At 38.9% G+C, this 18,122-nt stretch overlaps 1 protein-coding gene across 4 annotated transcripts in view; it reads right to left on the minus strand.

Moving 5' to 3' along the window:
* eda (ectodysplasin A) overlaps positions 1 to 18,122 on the minus strand; it is a 58,695-nt gene that overhangs the window by 12,913 nt on the left and 27,660 nt on the right. For all 4 annotated transcript variants that reach the window (XM_064350426.1, XM_064350428.1, XM_064350425.1 and 1 more), the window contains exon 2: positions 9,363 to 9,453. In XM_064350426.1, coding sequence (XP_064206496.1) covers positions 9,363 to 9,453 — 91 coding nt within the window. The remainder of the gene's footprint in view (positions 1 to 9,362; positions 9,454 to 18,122) is intronic.

The raw sequence follows: 18,122 nt of genomic DNA on the forward strand, positions 1-18,122 counted from the left end.
TAGCTTAAAAACATCTTGAGGAATTACAGACCAGTTTTTCATTTAATATAGAAGACTTAATGGATCTGCCCTGCAAAGAGTGGATTTTTATTGATCATCTCTCTCCTTGAGCAATTTCCCCCAAAACAGCAGTGAAAATGTAACAACTGAAACCAACTGACCATAGGTCTGCTTTGAGGAGACCGTGACTAGCTGCTTTTAGCTCCAGTCTCATTGATGAAAAGGCAACAGAAATGAACCTTCCACACATAAGCTGTGTTGAACAAATAGTGGCTTTGGTCATTTTAACAATAGCCAGCTAGCGAGGCAGTCCTAGATGTCATAAAGTCATTTGAGTGTCTTCAGCTAACATTAACTAGAATGAGTTCCAGGTTTTGCTCTACAAGAGGAACAGCAAGTGACTGCATCAAAATGACCAAAATAAACTCTTGGAATGAGATTCCCTTACCTGTAACCTATACATTATATCCACACAATTGTCTGGGGGGACCTGTACCAAAAGACAGGGGCAAAGGGTCACTGCGCAGCCCTGGGACTGTTTGCTTGACATGGCCATGTTAAACTGTATTATTTTGAAATGTAGAGTTAACAAAAATGTCATATGGGGGAAAAGGGGATACATATTTGTCAGCTAATTGTGTCACTATAGGGATGCAAGCAGTCCCAAATTTAGAAATTTGACATCTTGTTTTTCCTAAGTTGCATAAAGCACAATGGAGCCATCTGGCTAATATGAGCCACCTCCTGGACTGTGAAAATGATACAGATATAATCTTCAAATCAAATAAGAACATTAAAAACAAATGGCCTGTTCCTCAAACCAATGAGTCAGCCAACGAACATTCAATGAACATTCATTGTAAAATGAGGTCTCTTCTCATGCGTACAGAGAAATATCAGGCCAAATGACCAATAAAACAGCTGGGTCAGTGTGCTAATACAAACAACTATATTTGTACAGATTTCATTTCAGACTGAACTTTTACAACAGATTTGCTAATATAATTTGGGGGAGCCTCAAGGGTGAACAGCTGCATGGCTGTTGGCAATAACATGGCAAAAATTTGAGATGGAGGGAGAAGAATCAAGCCAGTGAGGGCTCTTTCAGGCCCCAAAGGCAATGACACACTGCAGTGGTTAAATCAAACACGTCAATCTTCGTTTTTCATGAATGCAACTATGTCTTGGTTTCTTCAGTACATGGTCTTTTTGTACTATTCACAGCAAGACACTTCAGGACCATTTGGAAAGAAAGATGATTGTCAAAATTGACATTATTGGAGATCCATGAACATGAATTAAGCAAGAATTATTCAGTGTACAGACTAAGTGAACAAAGAGATTTGAACTGAACCAATCTCAAATTACATGTGTACACAGTTTTTCCAGTATTTGCGAGATCTTTAGAATCCCTGACTGAGACTGAATTAAAGCCTGCAATTAATAAACTGTCAAGTTGAGTAATTTCATAGACCATTGGTATTTGAACAGAGATTAAGCGGATCATGCGAATCATAAAAGAAAATTCAGACAAAAGCATCTAATATCTGATTTTAATGCTTCTTTGATTTACTGAATCCATTGGCTATGCATCCAGATTCCATATACCGGTCTGTACTTACATCTATCATGGTCAGTGGAAAGTATGGCCTACATACAGTTCTTGACCAACTGCCAGGCCCCGCATTGCTAAATATGTTTCAAAGGCAAAACGCTTCCCTACTGCAGAAAAACTATATAAATTTAACTGAATAAAGACGTTGTCATGTCGAGCCCATTTTCTGGCAACAGAAGATAATTGAACTTGAAAGTTAGAATGTTTCTCTCCATTGTCTGACTGAAGAAAGGTAGAGACAGCCGGCTTCAGAGGTCTGAAAGAATTTCCATAAATTTGGTGACACGTGCAGGTGATGATTATGGGGAAGAATGGCATGTCAGCCAAAAACAAAGCCCCCAGCTTTCATGCACGGTGATGAGGGCAACCCGTGTCAAGACATGCTTCGGGGTTATTGTTGTAAAAGCACTTATGACAGTGACCTCTTAATCCCTCTATGTGTTTGACAAGCAGGTGAAAATTACAACCATTTTGTACCTTTCAATAAAGATTAGCACTCAGGCTTCTCTGTGTTTCTGTAGTTCCATTACACAGGGGAACTGGTGTAAATGGGGGTGGAGTTCCTCCCGTGCCTTTTAAAACTGCAATGGTAAAAGATCAAAAAGGATTAGGACGTCATACACAGATCTTGCCATAGATTGCAGCCATCCATCACAGGAAAAAGGTGCGATTAGTCTACACAACCAGATTCTGCTTCTACGTCTCCTTTCACTAATGGAAAGGAAGAATATAAGCAAAATGAAGGGAAGCAGGGATTAACATGTCAGTGTCTTCAGATTCCCCTCCACACACACACATTCCTAGAGGTTTGCTTGTGTCTTGTTTGCTTGTTCAATTCTACCTCTGCATGAAAGGGAAGAAAAGTTCTTCATGGTTACAGATACATCCATCCATTCATCCATTATCTATACCCGCCTATCTTGAGCAGGGTCGCGGGGGGTGCTGGAGCCTATCCCAACGTGCATTGGACGAGAGGCAGGAATACACCCTGACAGGCCGCCAATCTATCGCAGGGCACACCACACACACCATTCTCTCACACACTCATACCTATGGACAAATTAGAGTCTCCAATTGGCCTATCTGCTTGTCTTTGGACTGTGGACGGAAACCGGAGTACCCGGAGGAAACCCACACGGACACAGGTAGAACATGAAAACTCCACACAGAAAGGCCGAGATTCGAACCCGCAAGCTTCTTGCAGTGAGGCGACAGTGCTACCTACTGCACCACCGTGCCACCAGTTACTGATACAACCTCATTCCGTTGCACACCAATGGGTGATTTTTCCTATGTTTTAATAAAAATAGTAGCTGTGTTCTACTACGTTCAGTGGTGCCTTTCACACTCGGTCCAGGTACGACACATGCTCTTCCTGCTAGACTCACTCAACTATGATTGATGGAACAGTGGTTATGCTGAGAGTGTATTTGATTGTTCTAGTCTTCTAGACTTGTTCCACCGCAGCAGAGTTTAGGACAAAGTTATCCATGAAATAGAACCTTAATGATATTGTATAGGAGAGATGAAAATGATGTCCTGATGTCCATCTTCATCTCAAATTAAACAAAATATCTTCTTCTGTTTTTGTCATGTCCTTGGGATAATGAGTCAAGGACAATTGCATGTACTGGATATGCTTTGGGCCACGTGTAGCTAATTTTACTCTGCAGTGAGCTTAAAGGAATGGATCACTTTCAGGGTTGAACATTACAACTCTTTCTCGGAGTGACACAGAACATAATTTCTTGCTTTAGACCACAAACCCCAAATGTTGCAAAACCAGCCCAAGTAAAGCTGGAGGGTTGTCAGAAACATCTATAAATATCTCAAATACCATTCATTGCACATAACTGTCTGGGGCAATTGAAAACTTGCACTAAAACTGAAAATTTTCATTTTTTTTTTTTTTTTTTTTTTTTTACTCAAAGTGAACTTTCACTTTTAAAGAAGGTAGAGTATTTTGTCTACTCTTGTGCATCTCATGATGACATTTAACCAGTTATTCTTCAGATTTGTGAAGAGGTATTAAGGGTGACAACTTTTTGGGGGAAAGACTCGTTAATAAAATCTTTTCAAAGCATTTTCTGCATAAGGCTGTTTACAAACAAATGTTTGTTTGTTGCAACAAGATGATTATATTGCAGTGTTAAATAAACGCCCTGCTGAAAAATACAACTTAAAGGTCCAGGAAACCGGACTCAAATTGTGGTTATATTCCTCAGAAGTGACAACTAATTGTCTTCTTAATATTGCTTTCAGGTTTTTAACCCAATTATAACCATTAAATTGTAATAAATACTATATGATTATTGTGACCTGTTCAGAAAACAAGGACAGGATGGGCATGTATCCTGTGCTCATTAACATTAATATCCATAAGACAGGTCATATGTAAACAATTCCTCATTGCTAGCTAGGTTAGTGCAGATTGTCCCATGCAGTAACCTTACACTACCAGACATAGGCTACTAGGCTTCAACAACTGGGCTTCACTGCCGCATAGTTAAACCTGAAGATCAATGTGTAATAACTTTGTAACACTGAGCTGCTGTACATTACTGTACACATTATAGCAGGCTTTATAGCAGTATCAAACTCCGGTCATTTCACCCTAGTAAAGAAAAGTCTTTGATTCCACATGTCAAGGCCTGAAAGCTATTTAATTGTTGCTAGCTATCGGTAGGTCTACATACCAATCCACCATGTTCTGCAACAAGGTCCATGTGAAAATGGGAACTGCAAATACTAATTATACTGGTTATCATAATATAGCAGTACCGGTGGGGTCCAGAAACAAAACCCATTTATTGTAGGTCTCTCCATTTATGGGAAAATAAAAAAAGCATATTGCTTTCTCCAGATCCAGAGAAGGGGCAATGCTTTGGCATTTTCAACTTAGCTTTCATTACCCACACAAAAGTGGTGACAGCATCATTGACATATTACATGTAGAAAGGATTTCACTGGCCTTAAGGTTTTTGTTATGTAATTAACACCTAGTTAACCTTGCCCACTGGAAACCAGACATTTAAGCAAGCAAGCCATTTTCAGCACAGGCTTTTACATGTTTTTTTTTTTTTTTTTTTGCCAGAATCAATAAAAATATTTCTTGAATGTTTGTGAATGCAAAAAAAAAAAAGTATTAAAACAACACATCAGCAAAGATTTCACAGATTGCAGTTTCCTGGACCAGCTTAAGCTATTCAGGCTGGTTTAAGTGGTGTTTTGGATGCTTCCAGCTGGTTTTAACCTATAGTCAGCTAGTCCAACAGCTTACTCTACCAGTTTAACCTGCGTTAAACAGCCACAGTCCAGCTTAGTCCAGCCACTGACCAGCTATGACCAGCTAGAATGGTCAAAACACAGCTGAAACCAGTTTAAAATCCTAGCTGGTCTTTTTTGAGCAGGGCTATTGAGGATTGATTGTTTTTTTCTCTACTGTTATAGTTTGAAACACAGTCTTTTTTTGTTAGTTTTTTTTTATGGCCAAGCAGACATCTCAATATGGCTAGCACAAGTTCTGGTGTTTCTTCTTGCTGCCAAGATTTCTTTGACATATTACAAATGATGTGCCACCTTCATAATTGCCGCTGAGCTTGCATGCATCTGTTTGAATTATAAAAATAAATCCCCTATCCTGGCATCAATATGCAATACTGAATACTACTGAAGAACTCTGGAACATAGGATGCCTTACTACGACTGTGGTAGCATCAGTCTATTGAAACGAGTGTGACTGCTGTTCTGGACTGTGTCCCCTCAATGGCAGATACAATTTGAGCCTGTTCAGCTGCAAATTTAACTTAGTTACATTTAAGATGCACCACCTCTGTATATACTAACAAGATTCATGAATGCATGTTCACAGCATATCTTTTGTGGATGCCTATGCAACGCAGAAGCAGATGTTTCAGTGGGATCCTTTAAGAATGTTGCTTCTAAATGCCAATGCAAATAAGAAAACTGCTATATTTCCTTGTAATTAAATCCACAGTGCAAAACAGCAAGGCTGGCCTAACATGTACAAATGGCTTTTTCGATGAGTGATTTTTGGATTAAATGGGTGGAACAATAGCTGAATGGCACAGTCATTACAAGAGTAAAGTAACCTCTCTGGGAGGCTATGGTAGTTATGTCAATTCTGCATGATGGGCAAGCAGCAGGAGCCCATAACAGAAATGCAGGAATATTACTCCTGGAGGCGAATAAAGGCAGCAAGTGTTAGCATTGTAATGTATTCATTCAAGGCATTCACCTTGAACAGCACACCACATCAAAAAGAACTCCCTTCTTGTCAAATTGAGACACCGGGGTGATGGAAAGAAGGTAATTACCTTGATTTTAGCCTCGTGCCCAATTTAGCCGTCCCCTGGAAAATTGTTAAGTACTTTAGTGTATATTATATCCTATATTTGCTTGCTTCTTTTTGTTCATCTATGAAGTATGGAGAAAAAACATACGATGGAGAAAGAAACATTTCAGCTGAAAAAACTAAGATGAGATGGAAAAGGCAAAATGAGTCACTATCTTGACTCATTTTGCCATTTAAATAGCACTTAAAGCATAAAAAAACATGAGGAAAATATATGTCCGCTATCAAAAAATAATGACCGATTGCCACCTTGGAGGTCTGCTGTAGACATTGGCTAATTACTTTACAAAAGAAAAATAAATGACACAGAATTTTGGTTTACAGTTAATTTACTAGTTCAAATAAATCAAAATGAATATGAAACAAATTTACTGAGATCAATCATCCATCAACTAATAAAAAATACCATTTGCATTACAGTAAGTTAAATCAACACAATAAATCTGCTATGCAAAACCACAAACCCAAAATAAATTCACCAAAAATGAACGATATTAAACAATAACATTTTTTTTATTAAATAAAAATTGGCCAACACCCCTAAAGAGAGAGTGTTGCCTAGCATCGTGGGGGTCCTCGCCTCAGTGTGGGCCATTATTTCCCGATAACGAGAGGGATTATCCCTTACATATTTGACTGTAGAATGTCTGAAGTGACCCAACCGAATTGAGCATTCAACAAAGCTGTGCTATATATTCATTCCATTGGACTGTGCTGCTATGCCACTCCTATTATATATAAAATAGAATGCAACATACAATATAAAAACCCGTGTGCTGCCTTCACCAGTCTGAATGACCTCTCCACAGCTGTTCCAGGTTTTGGCTGTGCCATGGTGTACTGCCATCAAGGCTGAGGTGGTTGCTCAACACAAAAATCTCAATAACAACTTCACTGATCTCAGGGTGCACGGTGGCACAAACTGCACTTGGAGGTACAGTGGTAAACCTGGGAAGACATATAGGAACTGCTAAGCCTTTTGTCTCTGGCCCATTTGGAAAACTGAGAATAGCACTCATGCTGGAAAGGAGAACGGGTACAGCATTGTGAATTATTTCCCCAAATTAAAGTTAAAGACAACACCATTACTGCTGGAAGCCAGGAGTAACTTTCAAATTGGTCTATGAGCTTTAGAACAAAGACCTCCACCATTTCCAATGAGAGTATATAGACAGCAAGTATTAGGTCCAGGCAATAGCTGGACTCAGGAAAGTGACATGAGCAAATTGTATTCTGCTATGAAAGGTTATAAAAGAATACAATTTGGCCCATAAATTTGATGTCATTTCCTGTAAACTACCAGCATATTTTTGACACCGCTTCAGGACATAAACCTGTATCTGCTGACAGATTTATGAAAGTGGAATAAGGGTGAAACCCTGCAACATGCAGTGAGGACTGTGGCTGGGTAGGCACTGGCTGTTCAGAAAGCCAGATTTACTTCTAATGAAGATCGACTCTACGTCAAATAAATCTTGTATTTACACACGATACCCACCTCTGAAGGATGAAAAACGTAGTTGTTTACAGCACATACCAACAAATAATGTCCCTCACAAGTGTGCCTGTTAGTTAACACAAATTTATTATGCATTGTTGCAGTGTCATTTTGATGTGAAGATCAGAATCAGAAATTTTTGAATACGGTTTACCACACTGCACACTGCTAAAGCTACTTTCAAAAAAAGTTAACAAGGCCTACATTGCAGCTGCTTCTTGAAAAAAAAAAAACATAAATTAGGTCACCTATGGGCCATATGCCAGACTTTGAGTAATGCTACTGTTTTTATGCTCAGACCCTCTTGAAATAACATAAAAATTCATTCATAAAGTAACAGTCATTAAGCTACATGTTTTTTGCATTTGATTTCAAGGGAGAAATGCTCAAGATTAATTCTCATTCATTTACATTGTTTGGTTTAATAAAGAATAACCAAACATTGGCTAACCAGACACATTTCTGACACTTGCTCATATATTATTTCATTAATCCAGCCGAGAACTCATACATGAACTGGCTAAAAACACAAAATAGTCAATTCCTTTGTCTAAACTACTCCGAGAATCACACTTCTTAAATGAGTTTGTTTATTAAAAAACTAAAAAAATGTGCCTTGCATTTCTGAGTAACTTAGCAGTCAATTAACACAGATGCACAAAAAGGACCGACGGATACCAGACAAAAATTAAGCTTGAAAGATGTAATAATATATTTGTATTTGATCTAAAATAATATTATTCATCTCAAAAATTTCTCTCACCTCTCCACCATCCATCTGTTATTAATCAGAACATCATGTTTTGTGACCCGACCCACCCAATCCAGGGATAAACCATGGGGTCTCCACTGATTTTCAGTCAACCCATACAACATGCATCACTATGCTCTGTTGGTTGCTGTCTATCTCCCGCCAGTGTGACGTATTGTAATTCTGATTCACGTTTATGCAGCCTCTTGATGCACAGTCATGTGATTTTTCAACATTATTAACACGTTTATGCTTAAACGCATTGAGTTCTTTGATGTACCTTGTGTAATTTTTCCTGACCAAAGTGGGCATACACCAAAGAGCAGAGAGATTTGACTCAAAAAGGCAGGGCTTTTTAACATAGAACCAATTGAAGTTCTTTCATCTTTCATTTTTCTTTTAAAAAAACCCCACTAAAATGAAAGTGGATATGCAAAATAAAAATACATATAAACAAATATACATGACAATAAAAAGTTCCATTCCTTAAGAAAATCTCATTTCTGTTTAATTTTTACTGGGTAAGCAGTGCCTACTTGGCTGATCCTAACCTCACGTCACTAGTGAAACCAGGTGATAACTCAACTAGCAGGCAGTTACTTTAACAGCAGTGATGCATGCACACTCCAGATTGACAGTCTGCCTTTTAAATGGGACCTGCAAGGAATTTACATCCCATAATTACAGTCAATGCACATGACATCAAGGGTATTATGACAAAACGAGGTGTCAGGTGCAATATAACAGATGCCAGAGGTCAACATCAGGGGCTTGGACCACGTGTCTTTCAAAAGTGCATATTGGTTTTAAATGAACAACAGTATGCAATATCATTTGTAACTGGCAAAATGAATTCCACTGAACTGATTTATAAAAGTCATAACTTTAAACTTGTGTGTGCACAATGAGGTTATTTGTATATGTACTGGATTCATGCAGTACTTACAAAGAGATGAATTGGTATTATGGATTTATATGAGAACAATCTGATATATTTAGTGGGTGAGGCTAGCATCCTGTTTGGGTGGGCCCAGTCCCCTCAGGCCCCCTCGTTATTACCAAACTGTGGTGCAGGATCTCCCCAATCAAAAACATGAACACCATGAAAAGAAATTCCCCATACCTGATTCAAGTCGTTTATTCGGACTCCTTTTGGTCCGCTGAATGACCCTTTCACTTTCCTCTGTGAGGTGAAAACCTATATGAGGCTTGTCCTGTTGAAGGCAAAACATTGAGAGAAATAAATGAACCACTGCATTATTTTTGCAGTTTGAAACCTGACTCTTGCACATAATATAATGCAAAGCAGTAACAAAATGAAATATTATCTTGCCAGCCAGTGCCAAGATTCACCAATGAAGTAAACTGATATTTACATCTGACAAATATTCAGCGACAGGTTGTTATTCAACAGCTTCAAGCAGTTCATGTTTTTATACATTGCATTATAGGGGTCTTTCTTTATTTACGAAAGCCTGTGCTCATAGAACATTGTGAAATACATATAGTCAAATGTAGTGTAGGCATTTAGGCAAATACAGAGCAAACTAATCCTTCAACAGCTACTGGGCCTGCTGGGTGGGGCTCATGCTGGCTTCATGCTGGCTCCCATGAACAAGTGAACAAGTGATAGCTTGCATTAGGACAATATTTCTTGGTCTTCACATCAACAGTTGCTGTTGATTACATGACCTGTTAGTTGCTAGACATAATTCACTTTTTACACTCCACACAAGCCGTCAGATGTGCATTCACACCCAACCTTTCCTTCCTATATCTTGCACAAAGTGCATTTGTCAAAACCTTGAACATGCTGAAAACCAGATATGTGCTTTCTGCATTCAGAAACAATGCTGTGAAACAATGTAAGGTAACACACTGTGCTTTTGTAATTGAAAAGCTATGTTACATTAACATTTAGCATTGCACTTACTGCTTTGTATAATTTCTTTAAAAAAAAGAGAGATTCCCAAGAAAACATTGCATGTCTCGTTTTATTTATACAGAGGTTGGGTGTTACAAATCTGAAATCCATGAACCACCTTATTCTAACTTGTCTGAAACACACGGTGTACGGATACTTGCTGTGAAGACAAGTTTGCACTGAATGCTCCAAGAGGTGCTGAATGACTAAAATGGAAAGCGTTTTATTAGATGAAACAAGCATTTATAAACATGCTTTAGAAGAGACTTTGTTCCGGTAGGCTACATACAGTTCTGGGGTTTCGCTATAAATAGTTAATCTTTTCTCAGTATATTCATTTAGGTTTTAGTTTCACACTGCATCTGCAAGGCACGTTTTCAGGCTTTACCCCCAATGAATTAATATAAAAGGAATTCAAAATATAACAGTAAGTATTATTTCCCAAAAGCCCTAATCTTTACAACCATGGAATGTTCTTTTTTTCTAAACTGAATGAGTAGTAGGCTGGTTTAAATACATGTGGGTTTTACATGATATACCATTCCCTGAGGAAAGTTAGTAAGCCAAAAGGTGTTTGTATAATACGCTTTAAAGATTCCTTCAGTGGATATGCCATATGAATAGACATTAACTTTTTGATACATGGATGAGTGTCTTGCTGATATTTTTCCTTTTCCAAACGGCACCTTCCAAAGCTCATACAGTGAAACTACCTCCTGTTGTGCTCCTTTCTGTCTCTGCTTCATAGCCCTAAAGTCCTTATAAAAGAGGATCACAGTTGAAGTGCTGTTTTCATGACTGAAGAAACAAGAACCTAACCAAGAGTGCATGAGGACCAGAAGTAACCTATTCAAGAGTGTTTGAGGTCACACAAATCAATGTCTTACTCTTGCTCCCGAAAAAAAGGTGTGAGAACAGCAAGATCCATCAGTGCTATCCCAAACTCCATCTCTCAATCTCATCCACAAAACATGACACAATACACACTGGCAACCAGAAGCCAATTGAATATCTCCACAGGAAGCAATCTCTCTCAAAAAAAGCTATTTAAACAAAAGGATGATTCCAGATATCTGCACATTTATCATGCTTTCTGGCGTGGGTTCAGTAATGAATTGTGGTTAGAAAGCAAGAAAGACACAGGCCTTTCACATGGGCGAGTATGAGGCCCCCTGACGAAATTGTCTGACACTCACCATGCCAGACTATTTTATTTTGGTGATTAGGTGACATTGCCGTGGCCTTGAGAACTATAAAATAGGCCGGTTTGGAATTATTGTGAATTCAAAAGGCACACAATTTCCACACAAAAAATGCTGAATAAGCAGGTATGGTTCGGCCTATAAAAAAAAAAAAAAATAAAATAAAAAAAACAAGCAACACCCATAACCTTGTGCCAAATACAGCGCTTTCCTGGCATCTTATAGATTTACGACACTGATGCCTTCCTCTGGGATGATGATCCCCATCATTACTGCTATGATTATACACTGCAAAGGTGATTCTGATACATTGGTATGACTCAGCATTTACATGTTTGTGCCCAGTCCTGCTCCCTCCCATGCAATAACTCTATACACAGATGTTCACCTGTCATTCACAGTCCAGCTTTTTTACCTATCCAAGTGTTTTTCTATTGTAGCCCTGTAGTGCAAGTACAGTGCATTTCTGCCTTTAAGAGGATGCACACACCCTTTTTTTAAAGCCTTTAAATGGAGGTAATGTGCGTGGCAACATGGAAAGAGCTGAAGTTCCAGTCAGCAGGGATTGGATCACAGCTGGAGGTAACCTGCAGGTAGGTTTTAGGCCATTCAGTTGCTTCCTTTCCCAAATACTGGCATTTATCACCAACTGCACACATGGCAAACATTAAAACATACGGCACTCACAATACCTAAAAATACTTCATTGTTTACCAAGGAGACAAACATTCACTACACACACATACACCCTGTAAGAGACTGGCCCTTTAGTGTCTTAAGATGTAGAGTCCAAGTTGCTTTCTAATGACTAGACATAATTATGCCGAGCACCCCATTTGCACATTCAAATGCTTAATATCTACTGAAAAAAATCAGCTTGCTCTCATCTTTGTAACAGTGAAACAATGTTACCTCTCTGTAAATAACTTTTCCAGGTTTTTATTAGGGTAATCTGCAGCAGCTGGATACAAGGTTAGCCTGGCATAGTCTTCGGCATCTTTTCTTTTCCTTTTTTCTCTAAAACTACAAGTACCAGGTTTACAAAGTGAGTATATGCATGCACATGAAAAAAATAAAGACATATACAATGATAATGCACTATATGCACTTGAAATGAAATGTGCAAATGGTAGCTCTGGAAAGAAAGTGGCGGAAACAGATTTTCTCTCTCAGTCCTTGGATTCATCGACATGATAAACTATTTTGAAATTACCTCTGGAGCAACTCAGTGACTCGGTAACGATACAGTGATCTTGCATCTCTTTGCATCTCTTGATTGAAATGTAATTTATGTATTAGTGTGGAAGAATAAAATGCATACTAATCACTGAACATGAAGAAAACACTGTAACTAATAATTATATGTAACGTTCAAATTATGTGTAAACAGTTTTTAATAGCTCAACAACCTCGAATGACAATTCTATAATATTAGCAAGTGTTGGGTGTTTACATCAAGGGGGGGGGGGGGGTTGGGGAGCAGGAACAGCTTTGCCAGACCATGAAAGCTGTTACTTCACAAAGAGGATCTTTTAATTTCATGGAAAACATGAATAACAAGTTCATGCTCCTCACCAGTCTCAACACTGCCATACAAGTACATGTTACGTCATTAGCAGATCAGGTGATGTGTGCCCGATGATACCCTTTATCTTGCCCACCCTCATGTTTATTTCTTATTCCCTGGTAAAAACACCTCTTTTACTGAATAAGACGTCATATAGCAGACACACCAAAGAATCACCTTGCCAATCACCATGCCAGTTTCTGCAAACAAAATTAAATCAAGCACTAAATACTTATATGCAAATCTCAAAGCCAGGCAATAGCCAAATACTTTTTATTATGGTTGAACAAGATCCCCTGATTAAGCAAATAAAGCAATCTCAGCTCCAAGCCCAGAGGTCCTTTAAAGTATTTGGTTTCATGCTGGGCGGATAAAGAATTCTGTTTGGAAAAGTCTGGCAGGAGCAATTGCCCTCTGAGCATGCATGGTGGGGATTTCAATTCATTATACCTCTTGGGTAAACTCAATATACCAAGGGCATGCTCTGCTTTACTCGCTTTGTCCTTCGTTGCTTATGACACTGAGCTGCTTTGTAGAATGAGTCCGGTGCAATTGGTTTGCTCGTAAAAATATTCAATTTGTTGAAGTTCAAGCTCAAAATGCTATGTCCATGTGAAGACAGTCCTTATGATGTCATACATATATAGTCATAAGTCATATATAAACTTATATGTTGAACCCAAGAGTGGCCACAACTGAGGGTATACCAACATTTGCTGAGATGAAGTTATTCCTCATCACAGACCTGGTGAATGATGCTTTACCTGAACACTGCAAATCATTTTTTTTTTTTTGTTAATCCTTTGCAGTCACAACTTGAACTAATTTATTGTGCATTTGACTACCTCATAAAAATACTGTTGACATGCTTCTTCACACCACAACTCCCACAGTACCTTGTAAATTCAAATACCAACTGTCATTTTTACACAGACGACAGGAAAACGCTTTCTCATGATACAAGCCGAGACCTTATTAATGTATCTCATTACTGTAAAACAGATCAAGTATGTCTAATCCTCAACCATAAAATACTGAGAATACACAGACACACAAGAATGAAGCTAAATATCACTCACTCAAACATCTTTTTAAACTGAAGCAGATGACTCTGTTTACATGTTTAAACAATGTTACTGCTGAAACAAGTTTTGAAAAGTGGTAAACATGAAATCTTTGAAGGCGGCTTTAACAGACGCAGAACGCTGTGCATGTTTGTTCACATTTTGACACACTCCCCATAATGTTTATCGTGTGGATATAATTCTTATTAAATCAAGAGCAGAAGGAGAAAAGCCAAAAGCCACACTTTTCAAAAGCTGTTTCTGACACTGCTTCAGGGCCATCTAAGGATAAGACCAAACAATCAATTTTGTGTTCTACAAGCAAATCCTGTTTTTACTTCAGTTGCTTTAAAATACTTCCTACAACATATCCTTACATAAGAAGGGTAAAATACAAAAAAAGGCTACTCAACAAAATTAACAAATAGATGAGCATTTAATTTTCATTTAAAAATGATGTATAGGGGGGGTGCATTCAAACCTCCAGTTCCTTAATCAAATTACACATTTGTAACGCTGCCACAACATCTGGGATGTAGTTTCATGTCCTAACTGAAATACTTTACTCTGATGTCTGGAACCACAGTACCGTCCAGCTTTAAATCAGCAGTAATCCCTAAATCTGGACAGCCTGAGCCTCATACTAGTATCAGTAGAGAAGTGAGATACCGTACGAAAAAGAAAGGGACGAGATAATGAGGGAGAGCAGAGGGATACCGCTGAAAGGGAATTAGTGATGGAGGATAAATGGCTCGGACTGGTAATGGGTGTAAAAGCGGAAAGAGGAGCCCCTGAAAGAAGATTGCCACAGATTCGGATGCTGACCTGCCAAACGTTAACCTAATAAGATGGGCCCTGAAAAGCCAGAGAGACACATTGTCTAGACTGTGCAACATGATTCTGTTGAGTGGAGAAGCATTTCTATGCGGGTAACTGTTTGCAGTGAGTTTTAAATTGCACCTTTCAGAGGAGGACATTGTCATCTCCTCTATTGCACTGTAATGGAGAAACTGAAGCTTGCTACAGAGTTAGTTTTGCTTTTCCTCAGGAAATAGGGCACTGAGAACTATAAGAATCTACCCATCAAATACAATTGACCCTTGAACTTTTGGGAGGGATGAGACCATAAAGGTCAATTTGATTGACTATAGTTAAATTCAGCAAAAGCCTGCTCTGGTGCGAGAATAAGTGTTATTTGCAACAGCAGACAGGCCTTTCCAATCAATTTCTACTGTATAGATAGCCAGTTGTTGCAGAACACACACACATTAGTAATGTTTTTGAGAAGACACATCAGGCAATGTGGTTGAGCTGCTATGGCCCTTTCTTGGGTGGTGTGGGGTCTCAGCTTGGCCAATCACAGGATGGCCAGAGGGCACCATCAGAAAAAAAATGTAGGACTCCACTAATTTTGCAAAGTTACTCACAGACCACCCAGAGCCTCCCACAGACCCCTACCCCACCCCACCCCTTGTTCACCCCCTTAAAAACACCAAATAAAGAGAGCAGAACATTTCTTCATTTTATAAACAGCATTAGCTACTCTGAAGGGTCAGGGTGACTAATGGTGCAAAACTCAAATTAACTGGGCAAAACCACCTCATATTGTGTACAGGAAAAAAGCCAGACTGAGTGACAGTCCTATTTTTTTTGTGTGTGTGTGGGTGTACTCTGATCCTGCTTTGACACGTACAGCATATTTGGCACATGTAAGAGTGCTATCGCATTCAGGAATGCTATGTGAACACCATGCCAAAGGGATAAAACATCATAGCTAGGGGCTACCCTTTTATTGATTTGTTTTAGATCAAGCAGCCTCTACAATTCTGATACTCTTAAGTTATCAGATAAGCCAAAACCAAGGAGATACTCAATAATTTACAGAAACCAAAGAGCACCAGGTGGACTCTGCGGTGGAAAGAAAGGAGAGCCATGCTCTTACGGGAAGCTTGGGAGAACCTGTCTCAGAAAACAATCCAAAAAGAACATCTGTCTTTCTGGCTGAGAAAGTGTCAACAAAATACCGAGAGTCAGTAAAAGCAAAATGAACTCACCCACTGTCCTTGATGAGCTCTGTTCCACTGAAATAACAGAAGAGTGTTTGTACACTGCAGCGTTCTCCAAACCTTTGTTTGCTTTGTGTTTTAGGAGAGAGCATACATGTGCCTCCCAGAGCTTGTTCAGATGGTAGCATCGGTGCTCCATTTCTCATTGAAACTTGAAGGATCCAAACCAAGTGAAAACAGTAATGGATCACATTTGCATGAAGAAAAACAGCAGTGAGGAGAAAATAAGGTGTTTGAATTATTCAAACCTTCTGAGCTGCAGCAGTCGCAGTGATAGTACTGCGTTAAAGTTTGCAGGGTTTTCACTGTGGCTTCCTCAGCCAGACCATTTTTACCTACTTCCAGTTCAAACATGACTGTCTGTTTCAAACAGTTGGAGTCATTTCTCCTCTAGTCCACTTGTGGAACATCAGAGTTCAATCGGCTCTGCATTAGATTGGGGTCACTCAGCACGACACCCACAGAACTTTCCTAACGGCCTGCCTACTGTATAAAAAGCATTATGTTTTTTTTAATACACATACAAAAAATCAAGACTATAGGATAGAATATATAGAATGATATAGATATAGAATGATTGGCAGCTTGATTAGTATCTGACTGGGCACTGCAATATCATGATTGCTGCAACCAATCATGATAAACAGTTCTATTGATTTTAGGCCACTGCTAAACCTTTGTGTGATTGTTCCACGCAGGTCACTTACAATTTCATATAATAAATATGCAAAATTATCAATCTATATTTACCATTACAAATATAGATTATGCATGTTCAAACAAAAAGCATTATTGAGCAAAATGTCATTGAGTAGAAGCTAATGCCTTCAAGTGTATCAGTCTCCTTCAGCAGTTTGTTGCTTGTTTTAGACTGCTTTGAACAATTAATTAAAAAAAATCTCAGTCAATAGCCTGAACACCAAAATGCTACCTCACTGAAAAAAGCAGAAAGCAACCCGCACACATGCCTGCGGGAAAGCAGGAAGCAACTCATGCACATGCCAGGGTCCCTTAGAAAATATCTGAGCTTTCAAGGAGAATAAGGAACTGGAATAAGGAATGCCATCTAGTTGTGTATATTAAAAGCACTTCAACACTATCACACTTTGATGGATGTATTTATTATCCACGCTAGAAACACTAAGTTGAACTGGGTAGTCTAAAGCCACCTTGTAATTGGCTCGAGTCACCACACCTTGAGCGGGCCAGAGGAAGATGGTCTCCCCCTGCTGAGTCTGGTTCCTCCCAAGGTTCCTTTCTGCTATCCAGGTAGTTTTTTCTTGCCTCTAGCTTGCTGTTGTGGGGATTTAGACCAAAGTACACTACAAAGCGTATCGCAGCCATCTTCTGTGTAAAATGAGCCATATTAACAGGCCGATTTGAAATGATGGCCGTCACTGCTCCCTCACTAAGCAAAACTCTCTACCACTGCCATCATCCCTCCTTAGATTTAAAGTCACAGTCAAGCCTGTTGATCTTTCCAGCTGGTCCCTTTCTTTGATAAATAGCACTTAGATTCTCTGAAGTGGACAGTTTTCGTTTTGAAATTCATATTTTTGTTTCTGAAAGCAAAGGATGGGTTTTCTTTTTTCCCCTTCACAATTGTCGCCTACACGCAATGTAGTTATTTCTCACCCACTCTTCAATATTGAAGCGTCACAGTAAATTGAAAGCCAACTCCAGAGGTGAGAGAGTTTATAATTACATACTTGATCATGTCAGGTGGACCGTTTTACAGATTAGACTTTGTATTCAATAAATATTTTCCCTCAACTTTCACTTGGTACAAACGGTACACGTTTTCTTCACAAACTTAGTTTAGCCAGTTAATTTTGATGATTACTGAACTCACAAAACTGTGACAAAAAATACGTCTTGCTTTTTTAACTACAATGCTCAACTGCAATCAAGTGAAAATGTGTTGCTTTCTCACAGTGAACAGAATGCGAGATTGCCTTAAGTAAATGGTTGCACTCTCACTCCTGGAACAGTAGGTGCAATAACACGAATGTTGGTCACTGAAAGCCTTGCCAACTACCTCTTCAGCAAACCTAATTCAT

The sequence above is a fragment of the Anguilla rostrata genome, chromosome 9, assembly GCF_018555375.3.
Source record: "Anguilla rostrata isolate EN2019 chromosome 9, ASM1855537v3, whole genome shotgun sequence".
NCBI classification, from domain to species: domain Eukaryota; kingdom Metazoa; phylum Chordata; class Actinopteri; order Anguilliformes; family Anguillidae; genus Anguilla; species Anguilla rostrata.